This window comes from Gossypium arboreum, chromosome 10, assembly GCF_025698485.1.
Source record: "Gossypium arboreum isolate Shixiya-1 chromosome 10, ASM2569848v2, whole genome shotgun sequence".
Taxonomy (NCBI): domain Eukaryota; kingdom Viridiplantae; phylum Streptophyta; class Magnoliopsida; order Malvales; family Malvaceae; genus Gossypium; species Gossypium arboreum.
In genome coordinates this window covers 3072083-3089647 of record NC_069079.1, presented here as the reverse complement: position 1 = coordinate 3089647, position 17565 = coordinate 3072083, and the positions used below count along the sequence as shown (strand labels likewise).

General features: G+C 32.5%; 3 protein-coding genes across 3 annotated transcripts; all 3 read right to left on the bottom strand.

Moving 5' to 3' along the window:
* Positions 1–118: 118 nt before the first annotated feature.
* LOC108487113 (uncharacterized) lies at positions 119–1315 on the bottom strand. Its single transcript, XM_017791354.2, has one exon. It carries the CDS (start codon positions 1313–1315, stop codon positions 362–364), a length of 954 nt encoding a protein of 317 aa, XP_017646843.1. The 3' UTR covers positions 119–361.
* Positions 1316–4362: 3047 nt separating this feature from the next.
* Positions 4363–5361, bottom strand: LOC108488268 (uncharacterized). Its single transcript, XM_053019934.1, has 2 exons — positions 5094–5361; positions 4363–5009 (listed from the first exon to the last, which is right to left on the bottom strand). The coding sequence occupies exons 1-2, from the start codon at positions 5359–5361 to the stop codon at positions 4363–4365; spliced, it is 915 nt and encodes a 304-aa protein (XP_052875894.1).
* Positions 5362–8324: 2963 nt separating this feature from the next.
* LOC108488267 (uncharacterized) lies at positions 8325–9463 on the bottom strand. Its single transcript, XM_017792556.2, has one exon. It carries the CDS (start codon positions 9246–9248, stop codon positions 8325–8327), a length of 924 nt encoding a protein of 307 aa, XP_017648045.1. The 5' UTR covers positions 9249–9463.
* Positions 9464–17565: the final 8102 nt, after the last annotated feature.

Here is a 17565-nt window from a genome sequence, read left to right as displayed (position 1 = left end):
TTAAGAGGCTAAAACATAAACTTGAATTAAAAATTAAAGATTTGAGCAATAGCCTTTTACCACTGGAAAGGGTCCTACTTTTCAAACTTCATTAGAACTTGATGCCATTAAAAATCTGTGCTTTGAAAGTTTGAAACTAGTTATAGATCTTTAAATCTTACATGAAAAATCTGGGAAAAGAAAAAAGAAAGAGAAGAGAATATAACAATGAAGACGTGGAATTCGATCTAATCATAATGCAGGCCTTTTGGGTTTTTTTTTTTTTTTCTAACTTGAACAAAATCTATTGTTCAAAAACGAAAACAAGAAAGAAAAAAAAAAGAATTGAACCACCGTTATGAGCAGAGCAAGACTGCAAGAGTCATAGCTTCAACTGCACAAAGCCATAATCATCAGCAGCGCCGCCACCGTTGAAATACTGCTTGACCGCTACTCTCATATCCTCGAACCGTTCACACCACTGAAAGAATTGCACCAATTTCTCCAGCTCCCTATCGTGACTATCCTCCACAAATGGTCGTATAGGGACGGCGTTCTCTGGTTGCAGAGAGTAAGCGTTTGGGTTATCGTCGACGATGACAATTCTCCCTAAATCCCTCCCCATTTCAGACAAGTCTTTAACGAACTTCCCGTTCAGTTCCTTGCAAGAATCCCGATAAAGCCGGTGGGATATTAAGCCCTTCGGGTCGAGCTTATCCAAGACCTGGGAAGCATATTGCTTGAGCCCCGCCGTGAAAACCACCACTTCGTGTTTCTTGCTTATTTCTTCCAGGAAAAAATCGACGCCGGGCCGTTTCGACACGTAGAAGTTCATGACCTGGCCTTCAATGCTCGGCCGTACGACGAAATCGTACGTTTCGGGAGGAGGGTCGGGGCTAGAATGCACCAGGGTCTCGTCCAAGTCAAGAAAGATCGTCTTTTTCGTCTTGGAAATCAACGGTGGAAGCAAGCACCGCTCGAACACTAAAGCACGAGGAACGATGAAATTGCTTTCGAACCCACAGAACTCTTCTTGCTCTTCGTTTTCTTCTTGCTTGAGGAGTTGGAAGCCATTGCGGTAGCGTTTGGCGGCGGTGGAAGGGGTTGCTATATGGGCTAACCTCGAGAAAAGCCTCACGATGCGACGACGGCAAGTCTTGATGGACTTGTTGAGGGAGGCAATGACGGAGAACGAACCATTCTTCTTCACCGGAGAAGTCTTTCTCCGGTGGTGGTGGCGGTGGCGCTTGATGGATCGTGGCGGAGTTCGTTTCTTGATAATCTTGGAAACCATTTCAGGGCTGTGGATTATGAAAGGGCGATGGAGATTAATCATTAGCCGCTTATAGGAGAAGTTCGTAGATTTAAAAAAACATAAAGCCAAAGCGGAGGTTTCCCTTTGGTTCGGGTAATAACGGGAAGCTCTGAGGCTCCGTTATGTTTCAAATTTTGGTTCGGTGTAACGGTCATGAAGAGAGAGCTTCGGAGTGCAAGCTTGAGTCGTTGGGTATAATTGATTAGCAAAGCGACAGGGTGGAATTGTTTGGTCAATTTTTATAAAGATCCCCGTATTATGACATTTTACCTGATTTAATCCTTCTACTGAAATTTGATATTTTTAATTTATTTTTAAAAATATGTATTTTTAAACATGGTTTGATATGACATTCTACAACTTGATTTTTTTTATTTTACATTTTTTAATTGTCTAAAAATGGTTTCATTGTAAAATAAAATGTCAAGATGTATATATTAGTTTATCATTTTTTTTAAAAATAAGCCACATTGAGTTATTTGGTGGAATTAAAGAAAAGGGTTGGGTTCTTGAAAATACATATTTTGAAAAGTGGAAGACTAAGAATATTATCAAAGTATAGTAGAAAGACTAAATTTAACAAAATCGCATAGTATAGGTACTTTAATAGAATTTGACCTTTTTTGGATTAAAATTCTGTAGACCCTAAAGCCCGTTACTGATTATTGATTATTTTTGGATTTTATTATCGAGTGTCCATAGTTTAAAACGGAATTGTAGTAGTTTTGGTGAAAGAAAAGTGTAAAAATTTAAAATTATGAGAAACAAATAAATGAAAAAAAAAAATTGTCACATTAGTGTGGGTAACTATCTTCATAATTATCCTATGATGTATTAGAATGATGAATAAAATTATTAAATTAATGCATTAATACAAATCTTAATAAGTATCTTACAATATTTGGTAACAAAATCATTTTAATTAATTTTACATATATAATTTTTTTTTTACTTTTATCATTATAAATATATTATAATATTAAAATAAATACAAGTCCATGCAATTGCAACATAGAAATCAAAATAATATAAATACAACTAATGAATAATCGAACAAAGCGCATTTATGATATATGCACATGTTGGAGCTAGAGACCAATGTAATTCTATTTTAAGAACACGGGTCATTTCATCAAATCTTGATGAAATTCAAGTTCAATGACCAAAATGGATCTAGTTGCCAAATTTAAGTACAGAAGTGAAAAAAATATAGTATAAGTACCAAAGTGGACCTAATTACGAAGTTTAGGGACAAAAAATATATTATCCCTTATTTAAAGAAAAAAATATTGGTAAAATGTTAGTTTTGATCCTTTTGCTAAACTCAATTTTGAGGCTTAATTCTTATACTTCGATTTGACATAATTAAATTTCTCAATTTTTCTGTATAATTAAGATATTTTTTATGTTCGTTTTATGATCTATAAAAGATTATTTTGAGATTCATGGTTGCTCTTTCCAACAAAGTCATCTACAAGACTCGAATCAGAGTTCTTTTATTGAAAGTACAATGTAACTTATTATTAACTTAAACACTTATGGGCTAAATTTCTCTACTTTTATAAGACGTTAGTTAATGTAAATAATAAATACATTAACTATTTTGGTTAATTCGAGGCAAAATGAGTTGATAGTTGATGAGTGGCACTCGACAATGCCAACTATATCTTGCCATTGAGGCAAAGGTTGTATTATAAACATTATTGAAAGTGTTTACTACTCAAGTTCTCAAGAGGAGGACTTGGAAGTGAAAGTTCTAGTCTTTAGGCACAAGGGTGAGGTTTCTATACTTAGAGAGTGATAAAATGTGAGTCACTTGTTGTATTGTTGACTAAGGATACTGAAATTTCTCACTAAGCTAAGCTCCACAGATATAGAAAAATCGAATTGCGTAAACAAACCCTTAATGTTATTTGCTATTTTGTTTGCATAGTTTCACAGTGCCAAACCGTAATAGCCATTGATAGTTCCATTTGCATTTATTATGTAGCAAAAATTAAAATATTAACATAATTTTTCTTAAAAATATCCCTTTTAACACAAAAAAATCAAATTACCATAATGAGTAAATAGATATTTTCAAAGAAAATCAACATTAATATTAATAATTAATTGTATTAACTATTTAAATTAATTAATAATATTAAAAATAATGGAAAGATGAAACAAGAAGATACGACCAATATTAAAACCCAAAGAATTCATGATTGCTTTTTATTTTTTAAATGTTAATTTATACTTATTTTAAAGTTTTTAAGCGAGTTGGTGTCATGATGTCGAAATTAATCGAGCAAATTTAATTGAAAAAACCTATTTATCTTTTTATTTTAAATAATAACTAAATTATTTTAATTATACTTTTATCTTTTCATGCTTTTATATAATAAATTTTAAATAAAAAATAAAAATAATATATCTAAAGATTAAACACGTTCAAAAGATTTAAATACAAGTTTTTATCACAATTAAATTTTCTTTCATCTATGTCGTGTGTTTGAGATAATTTAATAAATGTTACCTACTTGAAATAGGGTAATCACTTTTTGAAGCGTGAACTTAGTAATTTTTTCTAAATTGAGGCTTGAAACTTTTTTTTTGTCCAGATTAGACTCTAAACTTGATAATTGTTCTCACATTTGGGCATGAACTTTCTTTTGTCCAAGTTAATTCTCGAAAAGTCTAAAGTTCAAGCCTCGATGTGAAAACGATTGTCAAGTTTAAAGTACTAACTTAGATAAAAAAAAATTAAAACCTCGATATGAGAACAGTTGTCTAACTCAATGAGCAAATTTAGAGTTAATTTAACTAAAAAAAACATGTTTAAGCACAAATAGTGATTCAACTCTTTCACTTTAATTTAAACCTTTTCTTTTTTGGTCTTATCATTCAAAAAGAAACTTCTTTTTCTTGATTCACAATTAAAAAGTAAACGCATTTAATCTACAAATGAACCAGCAATTGGTTTGAATTAATAGCGGCCTTTGAATCCACTTATTAAGTCTCGACGAAAATTAATCTCCTGTGTTTACACAAAAATACATTTTATCTACAACTATATATATAATTTTTCATATGTGGTGATATTTTATAACTGATGAAAGATCCCTAGTACTACGATGACGAGACGACGATGATGTCCGAGCCGGTTTGGTGGTGTTGTTGGCACCACCTAAATACTGTTTCACCGCCTCTCGCATATCCTCAAACCCATCACAATACTTCTCGAAAAACCCTAGCAGCTTCTCCAATTCCTTGTCTTCAACATCATCGACAAATCGCTTTATGGGGATTGCATTTGCAGGTTGCAAAGCATACGACCTCGGGTTATCATCGACGATCACGACGTTCTCAAGGTCCCTCCCTATCGTTGACAAGTCCTTGGCAAACCTTCGTTTCACCAATGGCTTGCACGAGTCTCTGTATAAACGATGCGATATCAGCCCTTTGGGGTCTAAAACGTCGAGCAACAATGAAGCGTATTGCTCCAACCCGGCTGTGAACACCACCACTTCATACTTTTTGCTTATGGCTTCCAAGAATTTATCGACACCAGGACGTTTCAAAACGTAGAAGTTCATGGTTACACCCTCGATGGTCGGTGTGATCATGAAGTCATAGTTTGGTGGTGGTGTGCCGGTTGTGGAATGGACCAAGGTCTCGTCCAAGTCGAGGACGACGGTCCTTTTTTTACTTGAAACTAATGGAGGAAGCGAATGTTGATGTTTTTCAACTTGGACTTCGGCTTGGCGCTGCTCCTCCTTCAACGCTGTAGCGCGAGGGACAACCGGTGAGAAACTGGTGCTGAATTTGAGTTTAATCCTCGGCTCGACGTTGGGTTCCGAGCTGATCGGTTCTTCTTCCCGTCTGAGGATCACGAAGCATTGGTGTCGCCTCGGGCTGGCAGCCAACTTAGAAAAGAATTGGAGGATGCGGCACTGGCATTTGTGAATGGACTTGCTTATGGAAGAAATGAAGGAGAAGGATTTGGTTTTCAGCGACGATGATCGTCTCTGAGGGTGGTGGACACGGTGGAGGTGTTGGCAACGGAAGAGGCGGTGGTAGCGCATGGTGGACTTGAGCTGAACCCTTTTGTTTACCTTGAATGACATAATTTTTGGCTCTGGGTATTGATTAAACAATACCCAGTTAGAATTGTTATGCAGAGAAATACGAAGAAGAAGAACATTTACAGAAATCTATGCAAATTCGGTGATTAAAAGGATGTCTTTACTTTTCTGTTTTGATAAACAATGGGTTGTTTTTGTTTTTGTTTTAATGCTTAGTGCTAGTTATTAACAGCTAAATTAGGCAAAAACAAATGTAATTTTCTTTCCAAACCTAAACTAAGTTGTTAACTACAACTATTAAGGGGTTTCAACTTGCAATAGTACTTCATATATTGTTAATTACTAAGTTTTAGTTCATTTAAAATAGGTTAAATTTTGCTATTAATCCCTGTACTTTGTGAAAGTTGTGGGTTTAGTTTTTATACTTTAATTTAGTATTTTTAGTCCTTATACTTTTTAAAATTCAAAACCCTCACCAAATGATAACTGTTAAATTCATCAAGTTAAGTTTTGTTATTTCTAAAACATGATACGCCAAACATATGCTAATGTCATGTCTGCATTGTTTTTTCAATATATAGTAATGAGTAAATAAATGAAATAAGATTCAGTATAGATATAACATATAATAACTAATTATTAAGAGTTAAATTAGGTAAAACAAATGTAATTTCCTTTCTAAAACTAAACAATGTTAATTAACTAAACTGAATTGTTGTCAATTAGAAGTTTTAGTTATTAAATATGGGATTTCAAGTGGATTATCATAAACATTGTTGAGGGAAAGATGTTCTTTCCCGGCCCGTGGACAACCCTTTCTAAAGCTTGGTCACTTATTCGAAAAAAATTGCATTGCTCAATAGGTGATGGTACTATTATTAGATGTTGGCAGGATCTATGGATCCTAAAAGTGGGACCACTGGCTAACATGGTTCCCGGATGTTCCACTCTAGATATGGATGGCCTTTTGTGTGTTATGGTTACTGAGGATGGCAAATGGAATCTAGATCTCTTCCGTCTTTGGCTTTTACAGGAGATAATTCGAAAGATTGTTGGGATACCTCTACATCATCCGGCAGCCAGGGTTGACAAGATTATTTGGGGAGGTATTTCGACCGATTGTTTCTCCCTTTAAAATGCCTATAAGAAGCTTCGAGAAGAATCGTGGAATCTGAAAAAACTGATGTGACGCATCCCATGAAAACTCCAAGGACCCCAATGGGTTAGATTCTTTATTTGGCTTGCTTTCAATCAATGCCTGCTTACCAAGGTGGAAATAACACGCTGAGGACTTGGACATGATTCAGCCTGTGGGGTTTGTGGTCATAGTCCTAAAGATGTGCTACATGCTATTATGGATTGTCCTGCAGCGAGGAATATTCGGGACTAGTTAATCCCAGTCGAATGGTAATCTAGATTCTAAGCAGGAAATTTACATGAGTGGCTAGGTTTAAACTTGGAAAATCAACATGGCTAGTGCTTGGGAGACGTGGACTGGCAATGTCTTCTTGGGGTCATCGCTTGGTATATTTGGAAGAATCGTAATCTTTTCATCTTCCAGGGTGCTTCATGGAGTGTTAGTGAAACTATTAATAGTTGGGCAAAGCAGTGTGTCTCTACTACTAAGGGCAAGTCGACTGAACCACGACGTAAATTTCCGTTTTTTGAATTAGTTAACAATTGGGTATGTTTGAGTATAGATGCATTTATCCAAAAAGAAGTTGGTGACGTGATGGCAGGGGGAATAGTCTGTGATCGAGATGGAGTTTGGATTATTTGTTTTAATAGATATTTGGAAAATTGTTCTATTTTCTTTATGAGGAATCATAGGGCATTTTGGACGGACCGAGTCTTCTTATTGAACGGGGATATGACAATGTGCTTATTTAGTTTGATTGCCTTAAGGCGGTTATAGCTATTCAGGAGAATTCTTCAGAAGGGTCCAATTCTACCTTGATCAGGAGGATCCATCAAGTGTTATCCCGATTTAAACAGTGGAGCATTTGATACATTTCCAGAGAGGATAATCAAAAAGCTGATCGTTTGGTCAAATTAGTCCAACATATATAAAACAAACAATTTACTTTTGTTTGAGATCTACCCATTGGAGGGGATGTGGTCTAGTTTATATAATTAGATTATGTATTCTATTTTTTCATAGAACAAATTTTAGTTAGTTAAATAAAAGAAAAATTGCAATCTTCTTTAAATGAAAATTTTCAAATTTTCTACAAATAGATTTTTTTTTGAATTTAGTGTAAATATATGGTAAGATATTTGCATAGAACTATCCATAGCCCTTCTTGATATGATGTTTAAAATTATCCATCCCAACTCATAAATAAGAGCAAAATGCGCTTTAACGCAGTTGAACCCACGACTTCTTACCAATTGAGCTAACACTCGATCGACTTACCTTTTATCTTTTAGTTTTATAAGTTACAGATTTAATCTAAATATTTTAAATACCTAAATGAATGGGATTAAAACTCTTTTTTAATATATTAAAAAAAAAAGCATTGACATTTCCATATCTCCCCAGTCTTATAAATTAAGATTTAACCTTCACAAATTTTTGGGAAATTAATTAACCAAATAAATAACAAAGAAATTTATCTCCGTGCTCTTCAATTCTCTTTATGAAAGCATTCTTCTACATTTTGAAAGTTTAAGATCATCAGGCATATAAAAAATCACAACAACTCAAAATAATCAAATAAAAGAATGATCGAATTCATTAAAAAATATAACAAGGAGAGATGAATATAAACAACTAAAGGTTGGAAACTTACTAGGAGAGACTTCCTATCACCCTAAAAATCTTTTGTTCTTGAACCATTCAGAAACTGTATAATCATAGATGAAAAACATCATTTTTTAATTCATAGACCGTCGAAGAAGAGGATGGCACCCATGTCGAAAGCTCTAAAACACTGCTTCACCAAACAAGTGTGGAGCTCGTGTTAATCTTTAGCACCTCCAAGATAATGGTTCACAGCGTCTCTCATGTCTTGAAAAACATCGCATCTCTCGAAAAAACCGGCCAACTTCATCAATTCCCTGTCCCAAAGCTCATCGCCGTAGAACGGCTTGATCGGTATCCCGTTTTCCGGTTGCAACGAATACGACTTTGGGTTATCGTCGACGATGACAGTCTTCCTCAAGTCCCTCCCTATGTCCGACAAGTCCTTGATGAATTTCCCCCGCACTTGCTTGCATGAATCCCTATAAAACCTATGCGATATCAATCCTGTAGGGTCGAGCGTGTCAATCACCTTGGACGCGTACGCTTTGTGCCCCGCCGTGAAAACGACGACCTCATATTTCGTGCTGATGATCTCCAAGAACTCGTCGACCCCAGGCCGTTTAAACACGTAGAAATAAATCGTCACTCCGTCCATCACCCTCGAAACCGCGAAATCGTACCTCGGTGGAGGCGGGCCGAGTCTCGAATGCACCAACGTCTCATCCAAGTCAAGCACGATGGTCCCTTTTTTATCCGGTCCCAACGGTGGAAGCAAGTTCCGCTGTAAAACAAGAAACGGTGTCGGTAGAGGCAAGACGTTAAAACTACATGGCTCGAATTGGAGTTGAAGTGTGGGACGGACGACTTTAACATCGACGTAATCGAACTGGCGTTTGTCTTTCTTTTCGATAACCTCGAATCCCTTAATGCGACACGATGGGGTTACTTTACGGGCAAGCACCGATAAAACCTTGGAGAGCTGATGGGTACATTTAACAAAGGACTTGTTTATCGATGCGAAGATGGTGATGGAATTGGCGTTGTTGTTCTTTTTACCTGAAAAGCACCTTCGTATATGGAAAATGTGGTGCAGTTGTTGGCGCTTGCTGATTGGCTCTTTTGGCTTCTCGGATAACATCATGATCGGTTCTGACTTCTGAGTCGTGTTTGGATGCCGAGAAAAGTAAACTCATTTGTTTTACAGAAAATTGAAGCGACATTAAAAGGAAGGAAAAACAATATGGTAAAGATCTTTTTAAATTTTGCTTCGATGTTAACAGACTATAACTGGATTTTGGTTAGAAAGTCGAAGCTGAATCCATATTTAGAAATCAAATCTGTTTTTTACAGATAAATTACTCTGATTTTTTTTTCCGATTCTCTTTTATTCATATCCATTTAATTGAGTAAATTTGGGTTGGTATTACAATATAATCGGAACTTAATTTGTCAATAAATTTAAAGATAATTGCGTATTTTTATGAAAAAATTAAATTATTTATTATTATTTTTTATATTTTTATATCCGTAAATTATTATTAAAGTTATTAACCCGACATTTTATTTAGACAGTGAAATAAAATAACTAAAAACCCTAAAATTAATCTTTTAAAAATTATAAACATATCCCTCAAAATTAATAAAATATTTTAATGCAAGATATTCTTATAAGTTTGATAATGGTGTTTTAATTTTGATAAAAATATGGAAAAACATGAGAAAAGTAATTAGGATACATTTAATATTATTTATCAAATATATTTATTTATCTTAATTTTTATTTAAAAGTTAAATACCTTTAATTTATTGTATTTTTATTAGCACACATGCTTATATTAAAATAATTTCCATTTGCACGCCTATAGGTATATTAATAATGGTTAATATTATTTGAGTTTTTTAATGAGTCTTTAATTTGATTGATATGAGTATTGTTGTCAATACAATAAGATTGTGGGTTCGAGCGTGTTGAAGCGCATTATTCTCGTATTTATAGGTTGAGAATGGGCTATGGATACTTCTAGTTATTGTGTCAAAAAAAGCATATTCGAATTATTAAAAAAATTATTATTTGAGTTTTATTGTTTTATGGTAATATATTATTTGAGTTTTATTGATTAAATAGTATGCGTTGGGCCTTTTACAAAGGCATACAAATAAAAGAAGGCCCAAAGGTTTACAAAGTTGCAACGCTTAATAGTGCCTGATAAATACTAATCTAATATTTTTTTTTTTGTGATTAGACCAAAACATTTTCTTTTAATAGGAGAAAATAAAATAACATATAATTTGTTATAAGTAGAGTTGTTCATGGCTCGGGTCGGGTTCTAACAAAATTTTAGGTCCAATTGTTAGCCTTGGTTCCGAAAAATGGGTCTAAATTTTTGCACAAGCCCAATCCAGATAAAAATACAAAAACTCGGCCCGACCCAACCCATATTAAATTTTTTTAATTTTATCTTTTATATAAAAATTTAATAAATATAATACATCAAATACACTAAAAATATTAAAATAAATGCTTTCCAACAAATTGAAAATAAATTTAAAAAAGTCTTTATACTTCAATAACATTAAATAAGTGTAATTTAACAAGAAAATGCCTCCAAAATAGTAGCAAAATTAACAATAAAAAAATTGTTATACAATATCAAAACATTAACAACAAAATGGTACAACATAATTGTGAAATGGTAGCAACACAGTGGCAAAAATTGGGAAAACAACAACAAAAATAGCAAAGGTTTTTTTAATTGAAAATTCGGATTGGGTCGAACCAAAAAAACTTACCCGAGGCCTGACCCTTTTTTTTTGCCCAAGCCTATTTTTCGGGCTTATATTTTTTTCCCAAACCCTCCTATTTTTCGAGCAACAACTCTAGTTATGAGTATATCTCTTAAGTAGGTTTTATCAGCCTTATCCTGTTACAACACAATTTTGCAAGTCGGCACCTTTACAAACATGCATGCGTTATATGTGAAATTCCTATAGTCCACCTTGCCAAAAACAGATATTAGAACCTTTCTTACATAGTTTACATATAAAATCTCACTTAATCATCTTTATTCCGTCACTGCCTACCTAAAGAATTAAATTGCTCCCTAAATAGCCGACCAAGATAGAACTTGCATCATACATGTGTTAAGACCTAAGGTTAAAGATAGGTCATCCTTAGTTGTAAATACTTACCCCTAGTATTGAGAAAAACTTTATGTCTCTCCTTCATACTTTCTCTCTTCGGGTCCCCTATCAACTACCGCATTCTGCTCCCACATCATACTCACGGTAGATGGAATTTAAGTATAATTAATTTTGGATAATGGATATAGTTAGTCAAATTTAAAGTCAAACCAAATAATGTTGTCGTTATCCTCCCACATCTTAAACCATTCTAATCGACAGCCAAATAATGGGGTGATCATAAGGAACATGAATGTTTCTTTATTTATTATTTCACTAGTGAAAATTTAAAATTTTCATATGTTCCATTTATAATTTTTTTAAATTTATCATTACAATTTTATTTTATATATAATAATTTCTAAGAACTTTCTAAGTGAATGCGAAACCAGGATGATTCAAGGGAACATAAGCTAATGGATGTGGTAAATGCCCATAGAGAAAGAGTATGATTTTGGTTTTAGTCCCTCTACTACGTTGAGATTTGGGATATAATTCTTTATCTTTAATTTGGTGCAACTTGATCCCTTTAATTTTATAATGTTAGCAGTAGGTTTAAATTGATAATAGTTTTATTGATTTATTCTGTAAATTGATGATGTGAAATTGCATTTTAAGTATTATTTGGTCGCACAATCAAGATCACCTAAAAAACACAATCAATCGTATTCAATCGATACTAAATTTATACAGCAACTGAATACTTAAAATTATATTTAAAAAATTACATCATTACTTTGAATACAATTAACTAATGGTATTATCAATTTAAAATTACTAATAACATTGTAAAAGTTGAAAGACTAAATTATATCAAATCAAAATAAATGGATTAACTTCTGGTTTCAACATAGTAGAGGGTTTGAAACCATAATTAAACAGAGAAAGAAGCTTATGATTATGAATAGAAGAAAAGAAAGCTAAGTGAGTATTTTACAATTAATGGTAGAGATTGGAAGTTTTGCATGCGCATTGAAACACACATACACACACACTCAAAGTTCTGTTAATAAAAAAAGAAAAAATTCAAGAATTAAGAAAGGAAAAACAGTATTTAAACTCTAGTTCTGAAATTAAAATATTTCTTATATACCAGCTGATTGAGTCTTAGCTCGACTGGTATGGGCATTATTGTCAATGTAAGATGATATGGGTCCGAGTACATTGAAGTGCATTATTCTCCTATTTATGAGTAAGGAAAGGACTATGGATAGTTTTAAGTATTGTGTAAAAAAACGCAGATATGATCAAAACTTATAATGAGAATTATTCAAAAAAAAAAATTTCTAATATACCAAATAATAATACATATATTATTTTCATTGATTAGCACTTGAAATACTTAGTGGGCTTCTACTTAAATTCAATGCAAAATAATTCTACAATAGTTAATAATTAGAGCATGCATGTATAAAGGTATTTATATTCATTTTCAACTGTATTTACCTTCACACTTTTTGACTATTGGTGTTAGTGTTTTTCTTCTTGAAGTGGAAATTTCATGCAAAAAAGAAGGATCAAAATGTAATGAAGTTGACTTAAGGAGAAAATTAAAAAAGTGGTGGCATTGAATATTGGATAGATAATGGTATAGTCAATGAATTGGTTATAAGTTCCATAAATATGGGCATGAAATGCTGGTGAGTGGAGACCCACTCCCACTGTATCTTTTTTGGTTGGATTTTCCCTTAGCAAAGTTGGACTGGCTGTGCTTTTAATTTCTATTTCTATGGTTTCTTTTTGGTATCCTCTTTATTATTATGAGAAAAATGCAAATCCCTTTCACACTTATCATCATTTTATAAAAAAGTTAATGAGATTAGCCAAGGGGCAAATATAGAAATTATTTTAGAAGAGGTTGGAATTGAATTATAGTATTTTAAGAGATTAAAATATAATTTTATCGTGTTTTAGTTTATAATTTTATCATTTTTAAAATGATTAAATAGAAATTTATTTTATTTTGAAGGTTAAAGTATAAATTTACGATATATAAATTTATGATTTAATAATTCTTAAAGAGGTTGAACTAAAATTCTCCATTTTAGTTACATTCACCCATGAGATTAGGTGATGGTTATTGTGTTGTATCGATAGATGTATTATTTATTTTTGTTATTGATACGTGTTGATGTTAATATGTTTCAGTGTATCTTTTTAAATTTATTGGTCTTCTTAAAATACCTTTTGATATATGTATTTATAGTTTGCATGTAATTATGAAGAAATAAAAATTGTTAAGACAAAAGAAAAAAAAAAGAAAATTGATTAAAATGACAAAATCTTGTGCCAATTAGTACGAACCCATGATAATGGTATAAGCCAGTATTGGTCGAAGCGGAACGAAACACATTGAAATTTTAATTTGAACTATACTTAAATTATGTGATACCGGTTTAAGGTAAATAGGAGTGAAGTTAGAAAATTATTTTGGGGGCAAAATTGAATTATAAATTTTTGAGAGATCAAGTTGTAATTTTTTTTATTTCTTAAGATATCTACTGAAGCGAGCCCAATAACGAATCCTCTGCACTTACCAACCTCTATTGGTCAAAATGGTACATATTAGCCAATATGACCAACATGGATTTGATACTAACGACCATGGATTATTAGTTATACGAAATAAGAGATGAAATATAATATTATATGTTTAAAAATTATTAACATGATTTATAGGCACACTTTTATTAATATTTTATAGTGTTTAAGATTTCCACATATCTGTTTTGTTTTTTTTTTATGCTTACTTGGTTAATATAAAAACAAATACGGTAAATTACATTTAAGGTCACTAAATTATTAATAAATTTATATTTTGGTCATTCAACTTTAAAAAGTTACAAAATGGTCACTAAACTATTTGGAAATTTTCATTTGAGTCATTAGGTTATTAAATCGTTGTTGTATGTCCTTCTCTATTTGCAACGCTTTTACCAATCAAAATTAAAGCTCTCTTTTCCCTTCTCTTCTACAATTCAATTTTTTCATGAAACAAATTTAAACATCATGAGTCTGTAAACCAAAATTCAAACAACTTTCTTCTTCTATCTCTGACACTAACGTCAGATCGACTTGGATATAAGGTATGCATATTGATCCACTATACTGATCATTTAATTGTCGTTTGGAGTCTGTTAGCTAGACTTTAAAAAAACTTAACAGTTCAGATACTTAAACAAAACTTTTGAATAGTTTAGTGACAATTTTGTAACTTTTTAAAGTTGAGTGACCAAAACATAAACTTACTAATAGTTTAGTAACACTAGGTGTAGTTTACCCAAATAAACTGTCAGGAACTTTCCTACAATTTAGCTCAGATTTGTAGAATATTAAAGAACAGAGAATAGAAAAAGAAGAGAAGAGATAAAAGAAAAGAGAATAATGAATAACCAACTTGGATACCCATTCTGTTACAACCATTTCTCTTTATATAATCCTAGTGGTTACTAATAAAAATGCATATAGTCTCCTAATGCTTTTGGCTCTCTATTTTCACATGTTCTTGTGAGATTCTGAGCTGACACATGTTGTTAAATAGGCTGCTCATCAGGCCCTAATTCTATTACATTGCCTTTCCTTGGAAAGGGAACCTTGTCCATATGGTTCCAAGCTGGAAAATTTTTCAGAAATTCCTCTTCATCCTCACATGTAGCTTGGCTATCATCTGTACTATCCCATTGCACCAACACTTGCGTTACAATTTGATTTTCGTATAACTTGACCCTGCAATCTAATATTGCTATATGATTCTGCATTCTTACTTCAATTCCTCGTAGTAGCGACAAATGAGTTAACAGTTGATTTGGACTGCCTTTACATGGTTTCTGTAACACTTATTGCCCGACCGGATCGCCGAGTCTGAGCTACAGGATGTTACATTCATTGTCGGAGCAATTACATTCAATCACAACATAATTTCCATCAATTCAACAATTTGAATTCATTAGCAGGATCATTATATCATAACATTATTTTGTACTGAGGTTTATACGAGTTTATGAAAGCTCTTTTAATAACTTGAGACCATTGGAGGACTAAAATGTAAAGTTTTAAAATATTTTGGATTGGAATCACGACATTAGGGGTGTGATGTCGCAACCTCCAAAACAATAGCCATGCATTACAACTTAGGGACTAAAATGTAAAGTTTTCAAAGTTCACCAAGTTGGCGTCCCGACATCAGGATTCAATGTCGTGATGACGATAGTTGGTGTCGCGACTTTACAGAAAATCTACTATAAGTTTCTAACCATTTTAAACTAGTGTCGCGACATCCATGAGGTGGTGTTGTAACTTTGTAGGCATAATGCAACAATTTCAATCCCCTTTGAATTCAACTTATCATTTCACATATTAAACAAATTTGGTGACCTATATTGACAACCATCACAATGCAATTTCATACCAAGTTCACCAAATCATCTTATTATGCCAATTATGCAACTTAAGCATATGAAACCTTTAGAACCAATTGCCTAAATGGCACATAACTCTTGAACAAGATTAATCATAGCTAGGCCATATATCAAGCCAAACACAAACATAACCATAGCTACACATTCAACCTTGACATTCACATTTAGGGAATGACCATTTACATAACTAAAACCTTATATACATGCCACAATTTTAGGTTCCAAAATAAACACATTTCTACCGTCTTGATGATAGGGTGTGATCCGCACTAGTCCGCCTTGGTGAGTTCCACAAAACGAGAATCTACATGTAGGAAAAACAACGATAGTAAGCATTTAATGTTTAGTAAGTGCAAATAGAAATTACAACACTTACCTTGCTCATAGGTGAGCATGTTAACTACTAAAAGTTTGGCATACATTTAGCTAAAACATGACACTTAAGGCCACAACAAGGTGAGCATATAAACATAAGTATTCATTTGCATCAATCATTATAAACATAACTCAAAGCATCATCAAATTTCTATCAAATTCACATATACTCATTTCAATGTCATATTCTATCATTAATCCACAAATCTATACCATTTCTATTGAATCACGTATCATATGAGTTTATCAAATTCAATTCGTTTAATTTTTTCTCCAATTTCCAAGTTTGATTCAATATTTCGCCCAATGGAACCTTAATAAAACTAATTCGAATACGCAGGTGAACTGCACCACATCTAGGTAGCTCATAAGAGGATAAACTACACTACACTAAAGTACCAAAGTGAAAAAGCCCATAGGTATCACTGTAAATACATATACAAATACATCTCTCCACCATACCGAAGTCTCAGTAGAGACTATAACAGCCAAATTTTCAGTGGTGTCGAAAATAGTGATTCGAGATCACTAAATCCGATGAGTAAGTTTAGAAATTTTAATAAATAATAATTATGGGCCAAGCGCGAACTTAAAATAATTTTTTTTAATTAGTGAATTTTGCGATTTTAAAAGAATTAATCAGGTAAATTGGGTTAAAAACGAAGTATCGAGACCTCGGATTCATAAACCGAGCCATAAATATTTTTATAAATATTTAAAAATATTTATGGAGTGTTATTAAGTTAGTATTAAAGTTTCATTAGAAAATTTTAACGTTTGGTTAGTCAATTAATTAAAAAGGACTAAATTGAAAATAGTGCAAAATTTGTTAAATTGTGATTAAATAGTTTAAGTGATTAAAAAGGATGGATTTAAAAGGCAATTGGACCCAAATTGTATGGGCTAGATGATTGGGCAAGAAAATCAGCAAAAAAACAAGGAGAAACAAGGGTAAAATGGGAAATTTTGTAAATTAAACATATAAAACAAGACAAAATTGAAAAATCTAGAGATATCATCATTTTTCTTCAACAAAAACACCATGGGAGGTCTGAAAGTTGCTGGTTTTTCATACTTTGACATATGTGAGTTCAATTCTTGCCCTTTTCTTTGAGATTTTTGTGTTTTTGTGACTTTTACAATTAGGTCCAAGTGTTTAATTCATTAGTTTTTGATTTTATAGACAAAATTGAAAGATACCATTGATAAGTGTTGGCTGTTTATGATGAAATAAAATGAATTTGAAGTTTTGATTTTGTTGTTTGATGATTTTATCAAGTAATTTCAATAGAAATTGATTTTAGGACCTAATTGTGAAAAAGTTATGAATTAAGGTTTAGTGTTAAAATTCTGATTTTAAAAGGTTGTGTAATAGTTTAGAATGATGGAATAAAATGTTAATTGAGAAAAATTAGCTTAACAGATGGGCTAATTGAGCAAGGACTGAATTGTATGACCTGTGAAATTTAGAGGAAAAATGGTAAT

Bases quoted from the DNA above. Each gene is read 5' to 3' on its own strand.
- LOC108487113 (XM_017791354.2), bottom strand. From the start codon at position 1,315: ATGATTAATCTCCATCGCCCTTTCATAATCCACAGCCCTGAAATGGTT.
- LOC108488268 (XM_053019934.1), bottom strand. From the start codon at position 5,361: ATGCGCTACCACCGCCTCTTCCGTTGCCAACACCTCCACCGTGTCCAC. The intron at 5,010-5,093 runs CCAGTTTCTCAC...AAAAACATCAAC, and splicing joins GATTAAACTCAAATTCAGCA to ATTCGCTTCCTCCATTAGTT.
- LOC108488267 (XM_017792556.2), bottom strand. From the start codon at position 9,248: ATGATGTTATCCGAGAAGCCAAAAGAGCCAATCAGCAAGCGCCAACAA.